At 33.7% G+C, this 14,708-nt stretch overlaps 1 protein-coding gene across 2 annotated transcripts in view; it reads right to left on the bottom strand.

Moving 5' to 3' along the window:
• Positions 1-14,708, bottom strand: part of SRBD1 (S1 RNA binding domain 1) — a 185,224-nt gene that overhangs the window by 26,056 nt on the left and 144,460 nt on the right. For both annotated transcript variants that reach the window (XM_006909626.3, XM_015587611.2), the window contains exons 17-18: positions 3,226-3,332; positions 1,793-1,969 (exon numbers count right to left, since the gene is read on the bottom strand). In XM_006909626.3, coding sequence (XP_006909688.1) covers positions 1,793-1,969; positions 3,226-3,332 — 284 coding nt within the window. The remainder of the gene's footprint in view (positions 1-1,792; positions 1,970-3,225; positions 3,333-14,708) is intronic.

The following is a 14,708-nucleotide window of genomic DNA, read 5'->3' as shown; positions in this document are numbered from 1 at the left end:
CATAACAACATTGCTAGCAAACAAAATAGATTTCAAAGCAAAAAACACTCAATGAGATAGCAGCAGTCCATCCTGAATATAGGTATGATCTATTGAAAAGATACAATGGTCTTGAATCTTCAAGTGCTTCATTATCAGTTGAAAAAATACAAGGCTTTAAAACAACCCTGATGTTTATCAGTAGGCACTAATTAGATTAAATTACGGTCCATCCATAAATTAAATACTATGCGGACATAATGATATAAATCTATACGTAATATTTGGAAAGAGATCCAAGATATACTACTAAAACAAAAACAAGTTTCAAATAGTTGTAGAGCATGATCCCTTCGGTATGCACTTAAAAATAATATACATACATACAAGCCGATACGAGTATACATTTATTTTTAGGGAGCAATATATAAGGAACTATTTTGAAGTGAGTTGAGGTGTCCTTTACTTTTCATTTTATTCTTTTTTATATTGTTTGAATTTTCTAACCAAGTTAGAAAAACATACACACTGAAAAGCATACATACTAAAAAACACAGGATTATTTTATGTCCAATTTTTTTTCATTTCTGGCTTCTGGATTTTGTGGTCTACCTAGAACTTCTACCACTCCAACTTTCTGCAAACTTAACTCATGTTTTCTTCGGATACTTTTACAGTTTCACTTTTTCCATTTAAGTCTATGACCCACCTGGGATTTATTTGGGTATCAAGTATGAGATAGAACTATAGCTTCCCCCACACATACCAAATTCCTACCAGTTGTTTTAATATCACTTGTTGGATAATTAATCAATTTCCTCCACTATCTAAAATATCATCTTTATGATAAACTAAATTCTGTCGATGTGTTGGAAGATTTCAGACTCTATTCCGTTTTATTTCTACATCGAAAGCAAACTGTTTAAATACTATTGCTTGATAATGTATTCCACCATCTAGTGGGGTGGTTTTCCCTTACTTAGTCTTTTCCAGAATAAAGATTATTTGTCCATGTTACCTTTATTATAATTTTGTCAAAAGAAAAAATATATATATGAATGAACCAGGTAGGCCCAAAGTAGTAAATATATAAAAGCTATTCTTTCGTGATTACCAAATGCTAAGAAGTTTACCTAATTTCTTTGCTTTTGTGCTACCAGGGTTAGAAAGCAAAAATTTAACTCTTAATCTGCACAAGTGATGATGCTTTGGTCAGTTTTCAGTGAGGAGGGAAGTCCAGCTACACTCAGGGAAATGGCTGTCAATACGAAATGGTCATTGTGAAGTCCTTTTTGTCACCTCACCTTGCACCAATCCTTTCCACTTGTGATGCTCCAGTCACACTGGCCTTAGTTTCATTTCTTAAATATAGCATATAGGTCCTGCCTTAGGATCTTGTGCCCGTACTGTCTGCTCTGCCTGAAATGCTTTCCTTTCAATCCTCATGTGGCCAGCTCCTTAATCTCATTCAAGATTTGGCTCAAATAACTTTTCAATGAATAACTCATAAAAAGCAGTTATACTGCTCCCCAAGACAGTGTCACATCTCTGTTTTAATTTTTATAATACTTATTAAATCCGAAACTATTTATTTTACTAATTTATTGTCTGTCTCACACATTAAAATTTTAACTCCATGAGAAGAGAAAATGTGTTGATTTATTCACTGCTGTATAGCAAAGATTAGACAGTCATCACATACTGAATAAAGAAATGAACAAGACACACCTAGGATTTATGCCAGAGAGTAGGATAGGTAACAATAAGAGAGGAGGTTGATAATAGAACTGAAAGTGTACACTTTAATAATCACCTGCAAAATGTTCGAATATAATCCTGGTTGATTCTGATGAAGCCAGCACACTGCTGGAAAGATTTTGGACCCAGTCCTTTCACTTTTTTCAGCTGTTCTCGGTTGACGAAGGGCCCATTTTTCTCTCGCCATTCAATAACATTTTTGGCTCGGTTGGCATTGAGTCCAGCAATGTGCCTAAAAAAATAAACAAAATGAAACATGTGACAGATATAATAGTTCTAAGAGTACTGAAAGATCGCATCTGAAAAGACAATGATATAAAACATTTGCATTATAAAAAATTGCAATCACATATTGTTGTGCCTATAAGTTAATAAAATAAAAAGAGTTAAATTAAAAGAGAAGGAAGAGAGTTGTCCAAGAGGAGAGAAGGACAACGGAATGTAAAACAATGACAAAACTAGTAAAACCATAAAAATGCTGCTAAATTGGTCAACACTGGTGCAAGAAAAAGAACTGTTCTCCACAATATTTCTACACTATTCACATTCCTTACATTTCAGCCTAGTTCTGTTTAGCTTACAAGGTGAGTTAGCAGCAGAAGTCACAATAGCTACACTTGCACTGTACTTCTCTATTGTTTTTTTATTGTCCCGTTCTCATTAATTTAAAAGACTTGAACTATAGAAAGGTACTTATACATGAATGTCAAGGTTAGTATAAAAATAGGAGAATTATATCGCTAGGTAGTATGTTGGTGTTAATTAAAAGACTACTATTTAAGAGAATCTTAATTCTATTATAGAATTCCTTATATGGAATTATGGAATGTTAGTAGCTATTGTAGAAAAGAAACACCTTAAAATGTAAGAGAAATTTTCTGCTACCAGTTTCAAAGGAAAAACGTCCAGATCTTTTCCAGGGGTCCAGAATTTCATGCGTCATCAGCATGAAATGTAATAAATGCAAGACTATGAACAAAATAGCAGCTCTTCCATAACCCCAGAAAAAAAAGAGTATATAAGGTGTGATTATAGTATCACTATCATTTTGATCTGTGACCTGCAGAATCAAGGTAAAAATATGGTAACTATACCTTTAACCCGCAGACTTTATCTTTTGGTTATTACCAACTTTGACAGATGTATGCAAGAGACTAAGCTGGTGAAAAATATCGACCCGCATGTGGTAGGAAACAGCTCTTTTCCATGTTAACCTTGCTTAATTCTAGTAATGACACTAACGCACTCAATGGCAACCACATGCTCTTCACTTTAGATTCCCAGTATTAAACATGATAATGTCAATTGTTACAATCCATTTTTTAAATGCTGTCTTCTCTTATGACTGATTACCTAAAGCAATGAATGAACTCATAGATTTTCTATACTGGACAACTTTATACACATGTCCCCTTGTTCTGAGTTTGAACTGCATAGACAGTTAAACTCAAGATTCTGTGATCTTCAAACATAGACTTCTTGTCTCACCTTAACAAAACTTCTGAACAGATGTTAATATCCACTCCCACAAAGCTGACACATTCTTCTACAACACTGTCCAGTGTTGCTTTGAGTAAAGTCTGTGATACATCGTGCTGAAAAGGGAAAGATCAAATATCAATCAAAAGTGAAGGACTATTCCACTACTTCGCCTGTATTACTTGGTAGCTGGCTGAGATACAGCACAGTAAATTCCTTTATTTTTCTTACACACACTGTTAGAAGATACAATTAAGCTGAATTTAAAGAATCTGTGTTTTCTTACTCTCTAAATTACTCATATATAACGACACCAGCATTTTTCCCTTTCCTGAAATTCTGCCTAGAGCAGTGGTTCTCAAACATTAACTTGCTATCAAAATCATCTGTAGAGCTTATTAAAACACAGGCTGGTGGGCCTCCCATCCAGAGTTTTTGATTCAGCAGGTCTGGGATGTGTCCTGAAAATTTACAGTCTAGCAATCTCCCTGGTAATGCTGTTGCTGCTAGTTCCGGGAGCACACTTTGAGACTGACTGGTCTCTATCATTCACTCACTGCCTTATAGTGTTATCTTCACTTGCATATGTATTTCCTTAGTTCTTCTTAAGAGAAGAAAGCATAAATTATAATAGGAAGCAGTACACTAATACTCAGTAAGTTTGACAGTAAATCAGACTTAGGTTTCATCAACTTGAAGATACTACTGCTTATAAGAAGCACCATTATTTATGTACCACTAAGAAAACACACTGCTAATTTACACTGATACAATGTTTTTTATTAGATTTTTTATTTTTTAAATATCATAAGAGCTGTTTTAGACTCATAAAGTTTTAAAATCATATATCATGCAGATTAAAAAGAAAATAGAAGTAATCTAAACTGGTTCAAGTATTCCTAAAATTTCTTCAGCATTCAACTCTTGTGAATCACTTCTTTACTCAGAGTCATAGACTTTCAAGTTTTTCCACGCAATATTGTCTTTTATGTTATCAAGAGCCTTGGTAATGTAGCATTTCTTAAACGAGAAATATTCTATAGTCTCCAGGATTTTCTTTTAAACTTCAGATGCTCATTCTGTAAGCTTTGACAGTAGTCCTATCTTAACCTTAACAGACAGTATCTACAGAAGAGATTCTGGACAGCAATAAAACTCTTATTCTTACCTTATAGTTCTTTAAACATTTTATTGTTTAATGATTTGTCGACAAAAACAGTGAAAGGTTTGCAGTTCAGTCATGTCTTCAGAATTAATCAAATTCACACAGAAACAACACCATAATTTGCCATAGGGCCAATAGTAACTGTAGGACACCATTAATTATAAGATGCATCCTGATTTCAGAGGTGTTAAAATGCAAGAAAAATTTGCATCTTAGAAATGATGAAAGGCAGTATCTGAAAGTAAATATTTGTTGCCTAATTGAGGCCAGATTACCAAAATGATTAGTTCAGAATACACTCAATGTTATACATATCTCTAAAATTAAAGATCCTCTAGTTGTTTTTCCCAGATGTGACACTGTGCATCAGGATCTCCTCTTTTCCATATGTCCGAGGAAACAAGGATAGATTTGATAACTTTAAACTCTTAGGAAAACAATATAGTAAATAGGGTCCCTAGGTATTGTGATTACATTATTGCCACTTAGTAACAGTGGACGTTTTTGTTCTGAAGACTGAATGGTACAGGAGTACTTTTATATTTCAGAGAAAAACTAGTTTGTGACTATCCAGGCCACAGCTAAAATATACAGATGTAATTTAAAAAAAAAAAAAACCTAATAAGCAAATATAATCCTGAAAAATCATAAAGAAAAACCTAAGACCTCAATGAGAATTTGATCACTGTTGAGCCACAGCTTTTAAGAGGCTGGATAGTCTTTTCTTCATCTAAATAGATGAAGAGCAACAAAATGAAAAGGAGACTTTAAAAAAATGTGAGGGTAGAAGATGGATGATAATTTAGAGGCAAGGACAATGACAGCAACAAGAGAAACTATCTGAAGAAAGAGACAGAACTCTACACAAATAGGAAAAACTAAGTAATGGTTGGGAGCCATTAGAATAAAGATGAACAACTCCATATACTTCAAAGCACATGAGATGCTTGAGCTATAATGAGTAGCAGTTAATCTTGGTTGCACAACCTACCTCTAGCCTTGAACCCTTTTCTCCTTCCAAACAGAAACCTGACTGTGTTTCATGCACCTACCCCACCCTGTGAGGCCATATGCTTTGGGAAAGTTGGCCCCATAGCCAGCAGATGATAATGACCGGTTAAAACCAGTGGTTTTCAAATTGAAGGTTGTTCCCAATTAGTGGGTCATAAAGTTAATTTGGTGGTTTGCCACCAGCATAAAAAAAAATCGAGAAAGAAATAGAATAGACCACATCGAGCATGTTATATCATCCTTAACATGTAATGAACAGTGCAATAAATAATGCAGCCAATCGAGACTATCATTTTAAAGGAATACATAAATTGGCAAGGAACATGTTGTGTTCACTGATATCTGATGTCACTTTGATTTTCTGATACATGATGGCTATTTTGACCAATGACTGAGAGAGAGGTTAAAGAGTAACTTTACAGAGTGATGAAGCAAAGTATCAAAAAAATATGAGAAGTTTATCATTTATTGGCAAAGTGCTGATTGTTTCAACCAAGTTTGGTTCCAAACTTTCACTGTATTTTTCAAAATGTTATTTGAGTATAACATTTTTCAAATTATCAGCAATTAAAATATTTTAATTGAATAAAAGTTAACCTTAAAATGAATCAAGAATAAAAAAAAAAATAATGAAGCGAGCTCAACTACCAGATTGGGAAGTGTTAATAGTGACAAAATTGAGGGAAACTGTTGACTTGAATCAGCAATCTTTAACTTGAGCTGCATTTTAAATAGAAAAACAAACAAACAAACAAACAAACAAAAAAACCAAAAAACAACTATGTCTTTAAAATACATATGATTTAAAAAAGGATTTAATAAATACACAAAATGATAAAAATGACAGAACCCACATGTATTGCTGGGAATAATATTCTTGTAGATGTCAGTCTAAAGCCTTCAAAATTAAAAACCAAACAAAAACACTCAGAACATCCATATCAGAATGGCTAAAATGAAAAAGATGAAGAATATCAAGTATTGGTAGGGATGTGAAGCAACTGGAATATTCAAAATACTATCAAGATCAATGTATTTTAGGTGAGATATGGAAGGCAAGGCAGGTCTATGGAGGATTAATTTTGTATGGTTTAAATATAACTTCACATAGAATAAGATATATTTACACATTCTAAAATGCTTTATTGTTCAATATAAATTAAATTAGATAAACTGCAGAGAAATAAAAATGGACAAATTCTTAGAAATATAGAAATTGTCAAAACAGACTAAAGAAAAAAAAATAAGAAAATCTGAACACATTACACAGGTAAAGAGATTCAATTAGTAATCGAAAATCTCCCAATGAAGAAAAGTCTAGATTGAGATAGCTTCATTGATGAATTCTACCTAACATTTTAAGAAGCATTAACACTAATCCTGCTCAAACTCTTCCAGAAAAATAAAAGAGAAGGGAATAATTCCTAACTCACTCTATGAGGCCAGCTTACCCTGATATCGAAGCCAAAGATACCACCAGGAAAAAAAAAACAACAAAAACCAAAAAACTCAAAACTACAGACCAATATTCTTTATGAATATAGGTGCAAAAAATCCTCAATGAAATGCTAGCAAACCAAATCCAATCACATACTAAAGGAATTAAACAACATGACATACATATTATGCATTCAGTATATACGAACTCAAGAACCAAATACTCATTTTTTTCAGTTAAAAAACAATCTTTCTTGTCATTTTTAAACTTATAATTTTGCAATAACCTCAAATTTAGAAAAAACTTGCAAGAGTAGCAAAAAGAATTTCCTTATAGCTTTGTTCAAACAAATACTTCAGTGTATATTTCCAAATACCAAGGACATTGTATTATATACCAGTGTATAATAATTAAATTCAGGAAAGTTATCATTGATGTAATAATATTACCAAATGCAATGCCCACATTCAAATTTCATCAGTTGTCCCAAATATACTTTATAGCGTTTCCCAGTCCAGAATTCAATAGACGATCAAACATTGCATTTAGTTGTCTTTTTATATACACTCTGTGCTAGGCAGTTTTCAAGATCTCCAACTCCTGGTATTCATGCACTTGTCACCTTCAGTCTAGAACTCACTGACGATTCTTGTCTATATCAATTATCACCAAGATTATTTTATCACTCACAATGACCTATCTGTGTGAATAAGTATTTTCAATCTTGACTCAATCAAAATTTAGAAAAATAGGCTCAATAGTATACTATATATGCTCACTGCCCTCGTGTTCTAGACTGAAATAAATTCATGAATGGCTTATACCTAAAAATTAAATTAAGCCTTTCCTTATTTTGGCACTTCACGGCTAAAAAATCTTATATTTAAATATAAATAGAATAGTATTTAACTTAATCATAGGTAGGTAAGGATACATATTTTGAGAAGCTATTCATTTGCATTACCTTTAATTGTACAGAGAGACATACATATATACAAATATATGTATGATGGGTATAGTAATGGTATAAAATATATTTCTAATTTGCGTCATGATCAAAAGTTATGAAAAATAATGGTCTAAGCCAATCATGGTGGTCTCACTCCATTTATTCAATTATGGCAAATGAAATGTGAGCGTAAATCTGCTGGAGGCTTCAGAAAAAGACTTCACTGCTCTTAACCACAGACCCTTATGAAGAACTGGTCTTTTCTTCTTTTCATTCAAGTATGACTCCTGGAGCCAGAATAAGCATTATGTCATGTGTATGGGACTAGCCTGAGGATAAAGCCGACTCACTGGGGATGGCAGGTGGCACACACAGAAAGACTCTAGTTCTTCATGATACTCTTGAGATTCTGTAGTAACCAGTTCTGGACTCACCTCTTCTCCTACCTTCTTATAATATTGCCTTATTGTTTAATAAAGAATAATAAATTTCCTTATTGTTCAAGCCACTTGAAGTTGGGATCTCTGATATTTTTCAAACTGAGGCAATCATTTTAACCTAGGAACTCAAAGTCTAGCAAAAAGATGACAATAAAAACAACTAACAATAACCGTACTACCAAACAAGCCTATTATAAGGCTTTGTAGTATTATCTAATTTAATCCTCACAATGATTGTACAAAATGTGTACATGATTTCATGTAGCATAAGAATTTATTATAATAAAGAAATACTACAATATATGTGCAAAGATGTGTGTATGTGTGTGTGTACAATCTAAAAATTCACCCAGAGGGGAATGATATAAATAAATTATGAAAAAAGTCACAATGTGAACTATTATGAAGTCATTAAAAAGCATAAGGTAAGGCAGAACAGATATTTTACCAAAATACCCTGAAAGAAAAAAGGTTCAAGATAACATACTGAGTTGAAATATTTTTAATTCCTCTAGCAGCTAGACTCATGTGAGAAAATTTCTACAAGGACTACCATCATCTATAATCCTGGATTTTGCCTATGATTCTTCTCCAACGTTTTGCTTAGGAAAGTACTAAAGAGTTAACACTATTTTCTAGAGGTAAAAGTCATACATGTTTAAAGGAGGGAATACTGAAGAGTGCCCTATTGTCCCCCTGTCTTTGACATTAAAACAGAGGCACTGATTTTGTCATTTTAAAAACATTTCTAAGCAACTATTATGTACCGGACACCGTGCTAGTTGTGCTAGGTGTTGAAAGTACAGGAAAAATCACATGCACTAGATGTCTTCAAGTAGCTTAGTTTATATTTGCTGAAAGCTGAGATGTGACACATCACCCTCCTGGCAGTCATAGTATAAGAGGCAAGAGGACCCCAAGACTGACTGCGCTAATCGTCAAGGACCTGATGCCAGGAAAAATAAATTGTTCTGTTTTTATTTAAACATTTTATTCTATTTTATTATTAGTTTCAAGTATACAGTACATTGGTTAGACATTTGTATAGTTTATGAAATGATCCCCTAGTTGATAGATGGTCACTGGAATGGGGAGTATGGCATAGGAATTTGTTCTGTTTTTAAAAAGTTACCTAACTCTGAATTTCTGGGCAAGTTATTTGGATTGTATAAACAGTCTGTTTTGAATTCAAGAAAATATTGTTTGGGCCATTATATTTTTACTTAAAATTTATGAGAATTTTAAAAAGAAATATAAACAGTCATTTATGCTAGTCAGCTTTTTTGAGGTCAGAATCCACATTTTTATTGTTATTTTACCACAAACTTCTGAAGAATTGCTGATCCAAACTGCTCTTTTTTTTAATTTTGTCCCAAAGCACTAAAATTATCTCATAATTATTTTTAAAAAGACCTTCCAAATGAAACACTGTCTGTGGAATACAGCTACTGCAACAAAATTTCATGTTGCATATTCCATATTAAACTTTAAGTTTATTCCCAAGTGGTTTTCTGATGTAATATTGTTAAGCATTTTCTTTAGCTATTATCACTCACTCGTGTCCTTTCTTGTCTCTTACTAATGCCAAAATACAAAACGCAGTTAGAAACTAAAGATACAAAAAGGCTTTATAGGGGAAGCCAATTTCCAATAAAGTGAATTTATTTTCTCACCTTCCATCTACTTTTCCTTGACTGGCATGTTGACAGTTTCAAAAAGTCATCTAGAGGAGTGTGTGTTGAACGATCCATGAAAGACAGAACTGACAGAAGAGTGGAAGACATTTGAGAAAACATAATGTGTGTGCTTAAGAGTAGCTCCTCCAATTCTTCAAATCCAGTGTGCAAGAGGTCTTCATATATTCCCTTAGACACTAAGACAACGTTCGGCATCATACAAGTACTGTCTTTAACTTTTTAAAAACCTTTGTGTTCTAGCACTACTGGATGATAAATATTTACATATAATGGGACGAATAGTCTTGAAAAAATTTTTAAAAATATTTCTTCATAAATACATACTTTTAAAAACAAATATTTTAACTAGCATAACAGTTTTATTTTTAAAATGAATAAACTATACAATGAGCAACTTATTGTACCTATGGGGCTCTGGGATTAAGATGGCAAATGGCATTAGTCTTTTAGCACTGGAGGGATTTTTCCAGCTCCAGAAACACAGATTACAGTATGGCCAGTGGTCATAAGAGGGGAAAAAACCAACAAAGAAGAGATTCTCTTGGTAAATCTTCCTCTTCTGATAGAGCATATGGAAGGTAAGATTAAGACTTCTTTATTGCTCAGTATTTAACATACGCAGTTTGCAATAACTTATGCTATTTAACCAAAATCAGTTTATTCAAGCCAACTTGATAGAAAGCTCCCTGGGACAATGATTTTCCTCTTTGTTCTGCACCAGACAAATGGAAACTAATTTAAAAAACCCAACCTTCCACCTTGACTCTGGGGATAGAGTAGCCCCAATCCTTAAGCATGGATCTTCCTGGGGTCTCATAGGAGTGCCTACAGTTCAGTGAGGTCTTCCCTTTGGATGGCGAGAACTCTTATTTCCCAGGGCATTGTATAACCTCTAGAATCTCCATTCCGCTCACGAAGCTCCAGCAGCTTTTCTGTGCTAGGCCTTATGGAGTCTTGACATACATATGTGTACCTTAACATCTGGTCAAAGACATTTTTGAAAGAAACAACAAGACTTCTACTTTTAGCTATGATGGAGGAATTGGTACCAGAGTACTTTTCCTATCATAAACAACTATAAAACCAGGAAAAATGTATTTGGCAACTGATTTTAGATGTTAGACAAAAGGCAGTGCGGGGCTATGAATCCAGAGAGAGGGGAACTATGTAAGATGAGCCCCACAACTGCCTACAATCTGTCTGAGGACGCTTCCTAGACTGTGGCACAGGGAGGGGGCACAAGCAGGACAGCAGTCTCACTGAGCTGGGGAAGCAGAGCCTGAAGTTCAGAACTGCTGAAGTGACTGCAATTTTAAGAGTAGGATACCAGAAAGAAAAGAGCTTTCAAGAGTAGAACTCCAGAAATTTGTATGAGACCCCTTAATACTAAGCTGCATATACCCAGGGCACTAGAAGAAGACTCTACAAGACCAGGCAGAAGACAGCTGCCTGGGATACAGGGATTTCTGAAACTGCAGAGCTGGGAGACACACAGTGGTCTACCAGTCACAGTGGGGAGACCTCACTGAACACTCAGATGCTCTGTTGATATCCCAGAAAAGCCAGATCTTAGAAATGAGGCTATTCTAGTCCTAGAGTAAGGGCTACTCTACACCCACCTTAACCAAGTTTATAAAACCATCATTATCTAGATGGGTTCACTGTGTATTCTATCAAACATTTAGGGAAGAAATCATACCAATTCTCTACAGTCTCTTCCAGAATAAAGAAGCAGCTTCGCTCATAATAGCCAAAACTCAGAAGCAACAAAGATGTTATTCAGCAGGTGAGTGGTACATCCATTAAATAGAATATTATTCAGTGCTAAAAAGAAATGTGCTATCAAGCCACAGAAAGATACGGATAAACTGTAAATGCATATTACTATATGAAAGATGTCCACCTAAAGAGGCTGCATACTGTATGATACCAACTCTATCATTCTGGAAAAGGCAAAATTATGTAGATAATAAAAAGATTAGTGTCTGCCAGAGGATAGAAAGGAAAGATGGAGAAATCAGCACAGCACACAGAATTTTTAGGGTAACTTCTGTAAGATACTCTAATAGTAGATACATGCCATTATACATTTGTCAAAAAACACAGAATGTATAACACCAAAAGTGAACCTTAATATAAACTACGGACTTTGGTTGACAATGATGTATCAATATAGATTCACTGACTGTAACCAATGTACTGCTCTGGTGGGGTGGGGGATGTTGATAGTGGGAAAGATTTTACATATGTGGGCACAAGGGAGATATCAAGCTCTATGTCTTTCCACTCAATATTACTGTGAACCTAAAAACTGTTCTAAAAATAAAGTTTAAAAAAAGTTTAAAGTTTATTTAAAAAAACAATCTTTATAAGATACAATCTAATCTGATAGTAAATAAACTGATTGCCAGAACAAAATTCAATACTTCTTTGAAAGAAAACAACAACATTTGCACTCGATAATTTAACATCTACAATGTCCACCATACAATAAAAAATAAAAAATAGACATAAAAAAGCATGCAAATCTGACCCATAACGAAGTGGTGGTTGGGAACAGTTAGTCAACAGAAATCAACCATGGATAACCCAGATGTTGAAAATGGCAGAAAAGAAGTTTAAAGCAGCTCTAAGACATAAAGGAAAATATGATCATAAATAAATAGATGGGAAATAGCAGCAGAGATATGGAAGATATAATTAAAAAAAAAAATTCCAAACCTGAGAATTTAATATCTAAAGTGAAAAATTTACTAGACAGATTTAATAGCAGATTGGAGATGAGCAGAAGAAAGGGTCGGTGAACATGAAAGATCAACAGAAATTATCCTATCTAAAGAACAGAGATAAAACAGGGGGAAAAAAGAAGAGCTTAGTGACCTGTGGGATTATACTTAAGTATTTAAATATGTGTAACTGGAGAAGGGAGAATGAGGTAGATAATATTTGAAGAAGTAATGACCAAAATTTCCCAAATGCTTTAAAAATGTTATGTATAGACAAAAGAAACTCGGTGAACTCTAAGAAGGATAAGTAAAAAGAAAACCACACCGAGGAATATTACAGTCAAACTACTGGCAAAGAAAAAGAAAAAATCGTGAAAGCAGCAGAAAGGATACATTATGTATGAAAGAACAACAATATGGAAAATGACTAACTTCTTATCAGAAATACAACACAGTCCAGGAGACAATAAAATGACATCTTTAAGGTGCTGATTAAAAAGCAAAAACAAAACAAAAATAAAACTAAAAAAATCTGTTAATCTAAGATTCTTTATCTTTTAAGATGAATGAAAAATAAAGGCATTTTCAAGGAAATGAGACTGCACTGCTAGCAGACTTGTACTATGAAAAATGTAGTTAAAGAGAATTCTTAAGGCTAAAGAAAACTGACACCAGATGGTAAGTACATGGATAAACATATAATAGAGTATATGTTTACACACGTGTGTGTTCTAATTTTACTTAAGACATGACCATTTAAAGCAAAAATTATAGCACTGTACTTTGGGATATGTCTGACTGTCTATCTATCTATCTATTGATAGATATAAACATAGAAACAATCGCAAAGAATGGAGAGTGACGAGGTAGCATCAGATGAATTCCAAGTAAACTGAAATGTTAGGAATATAAATTGCAATCTCTAGAGTGACCACTAGAAAAAAAAAAAGGAAAAAAGTACAGGTGAAAAGTAAACAGAAAAATTAAAATGGAAAAACTAAAAATAATTTGATTTTCTGTCAAAATAAGGCAGAAAAGGAAGAACAGGATAGAAAAGCAGACATTTAGGAAACAAATTACAAAACTGTAGATTTAATTCAGCCATATTAATGCACTAAATGTTGATGAAGTAAATGCTTCAATTAAAAGGCAAATGTTATAAATCAAGGTATAACTATATGCTATCCACATGAGACACACAGTAAATATAGAATAAACAAACAGGAGGGAAGTAACGGGATGGAAAAAGATATACTGTGCAAACTTTAAGACTACAAAGACGAAGAGGCTACATTAATAGACAAGAAAGACTTTAATGCAAGGAGTATTACCAAAGAAAATGTGCATTTTACCAAATTACAGAGCTTCAAAACGCTTGTGCAATTCAAATACTAAGTGTTTACCTTAGGGAAAATTTTATAATATGCCCTCTCAAATCTTGTATAAGAATACTTATAGTAGTTTTATTCATTAAAAGCCAAAAACTAGGAACAACCCAGATGTCCATTAACAGAATAGATTAAAACATGTGGTATGTTCATATAATAAAATACTATTCTGCAACAAAAAAGAACTACTGATACATGTAAAAGCATGGATGCACCTCATAGACTTTAGGCTAAAAAACTTGGGTGCAATGGAATACACATTGTATTGTTTCATTTACGTAAATTTCTGGAACAGACAACTAATATGTGGTGAAAAAATCAGAATGGTGCTGTGTGGGAAGGGGCAGGAGCAAACCTCCTGGGATGATAGAATTGTTCTGTCTTCAGAGATGTGGGTTATACATTGGTCAAAACTCACTGCACTGTATCACCACCCTTTCCTGTATGAAGATTATACAAACAAACAAACAAACAAAAACAACCCGAAATCCAAAAATTCAATCTAAGTTTCTGACCTGTTAAGCCAGATAATCATTTTAGGAGGGAACAGTGATAATCCCTAATGACAGATCTCTCTCTGCATTCATAGCTCCACAGCAGGTGGCTGGGGTAAAAAATACAGACCACTCTTGGTTTTTGTTCTTTAGCATGTGATAGATGACCTCCCCAGATGTCTCA

Source organism: Pteropus alecto, unplaced genomic scaffold, assembly GCF_000325575.1.
Source record: "Pteropus alecto unplaced genomic scaffold, ASM32557v1 scaffold131, whole genome shotgun sequence".
In the NCBI taxonomy this organism is placed as follows: Eukaryota; Metazoa; Chordata; class Mammalia; order Chiroptera; family Pteropodidae; genus Pteropus; species Pteropus alecto.
This window is presented reverse-complemented; position numbering and strand designations above follow the sequence as displayed.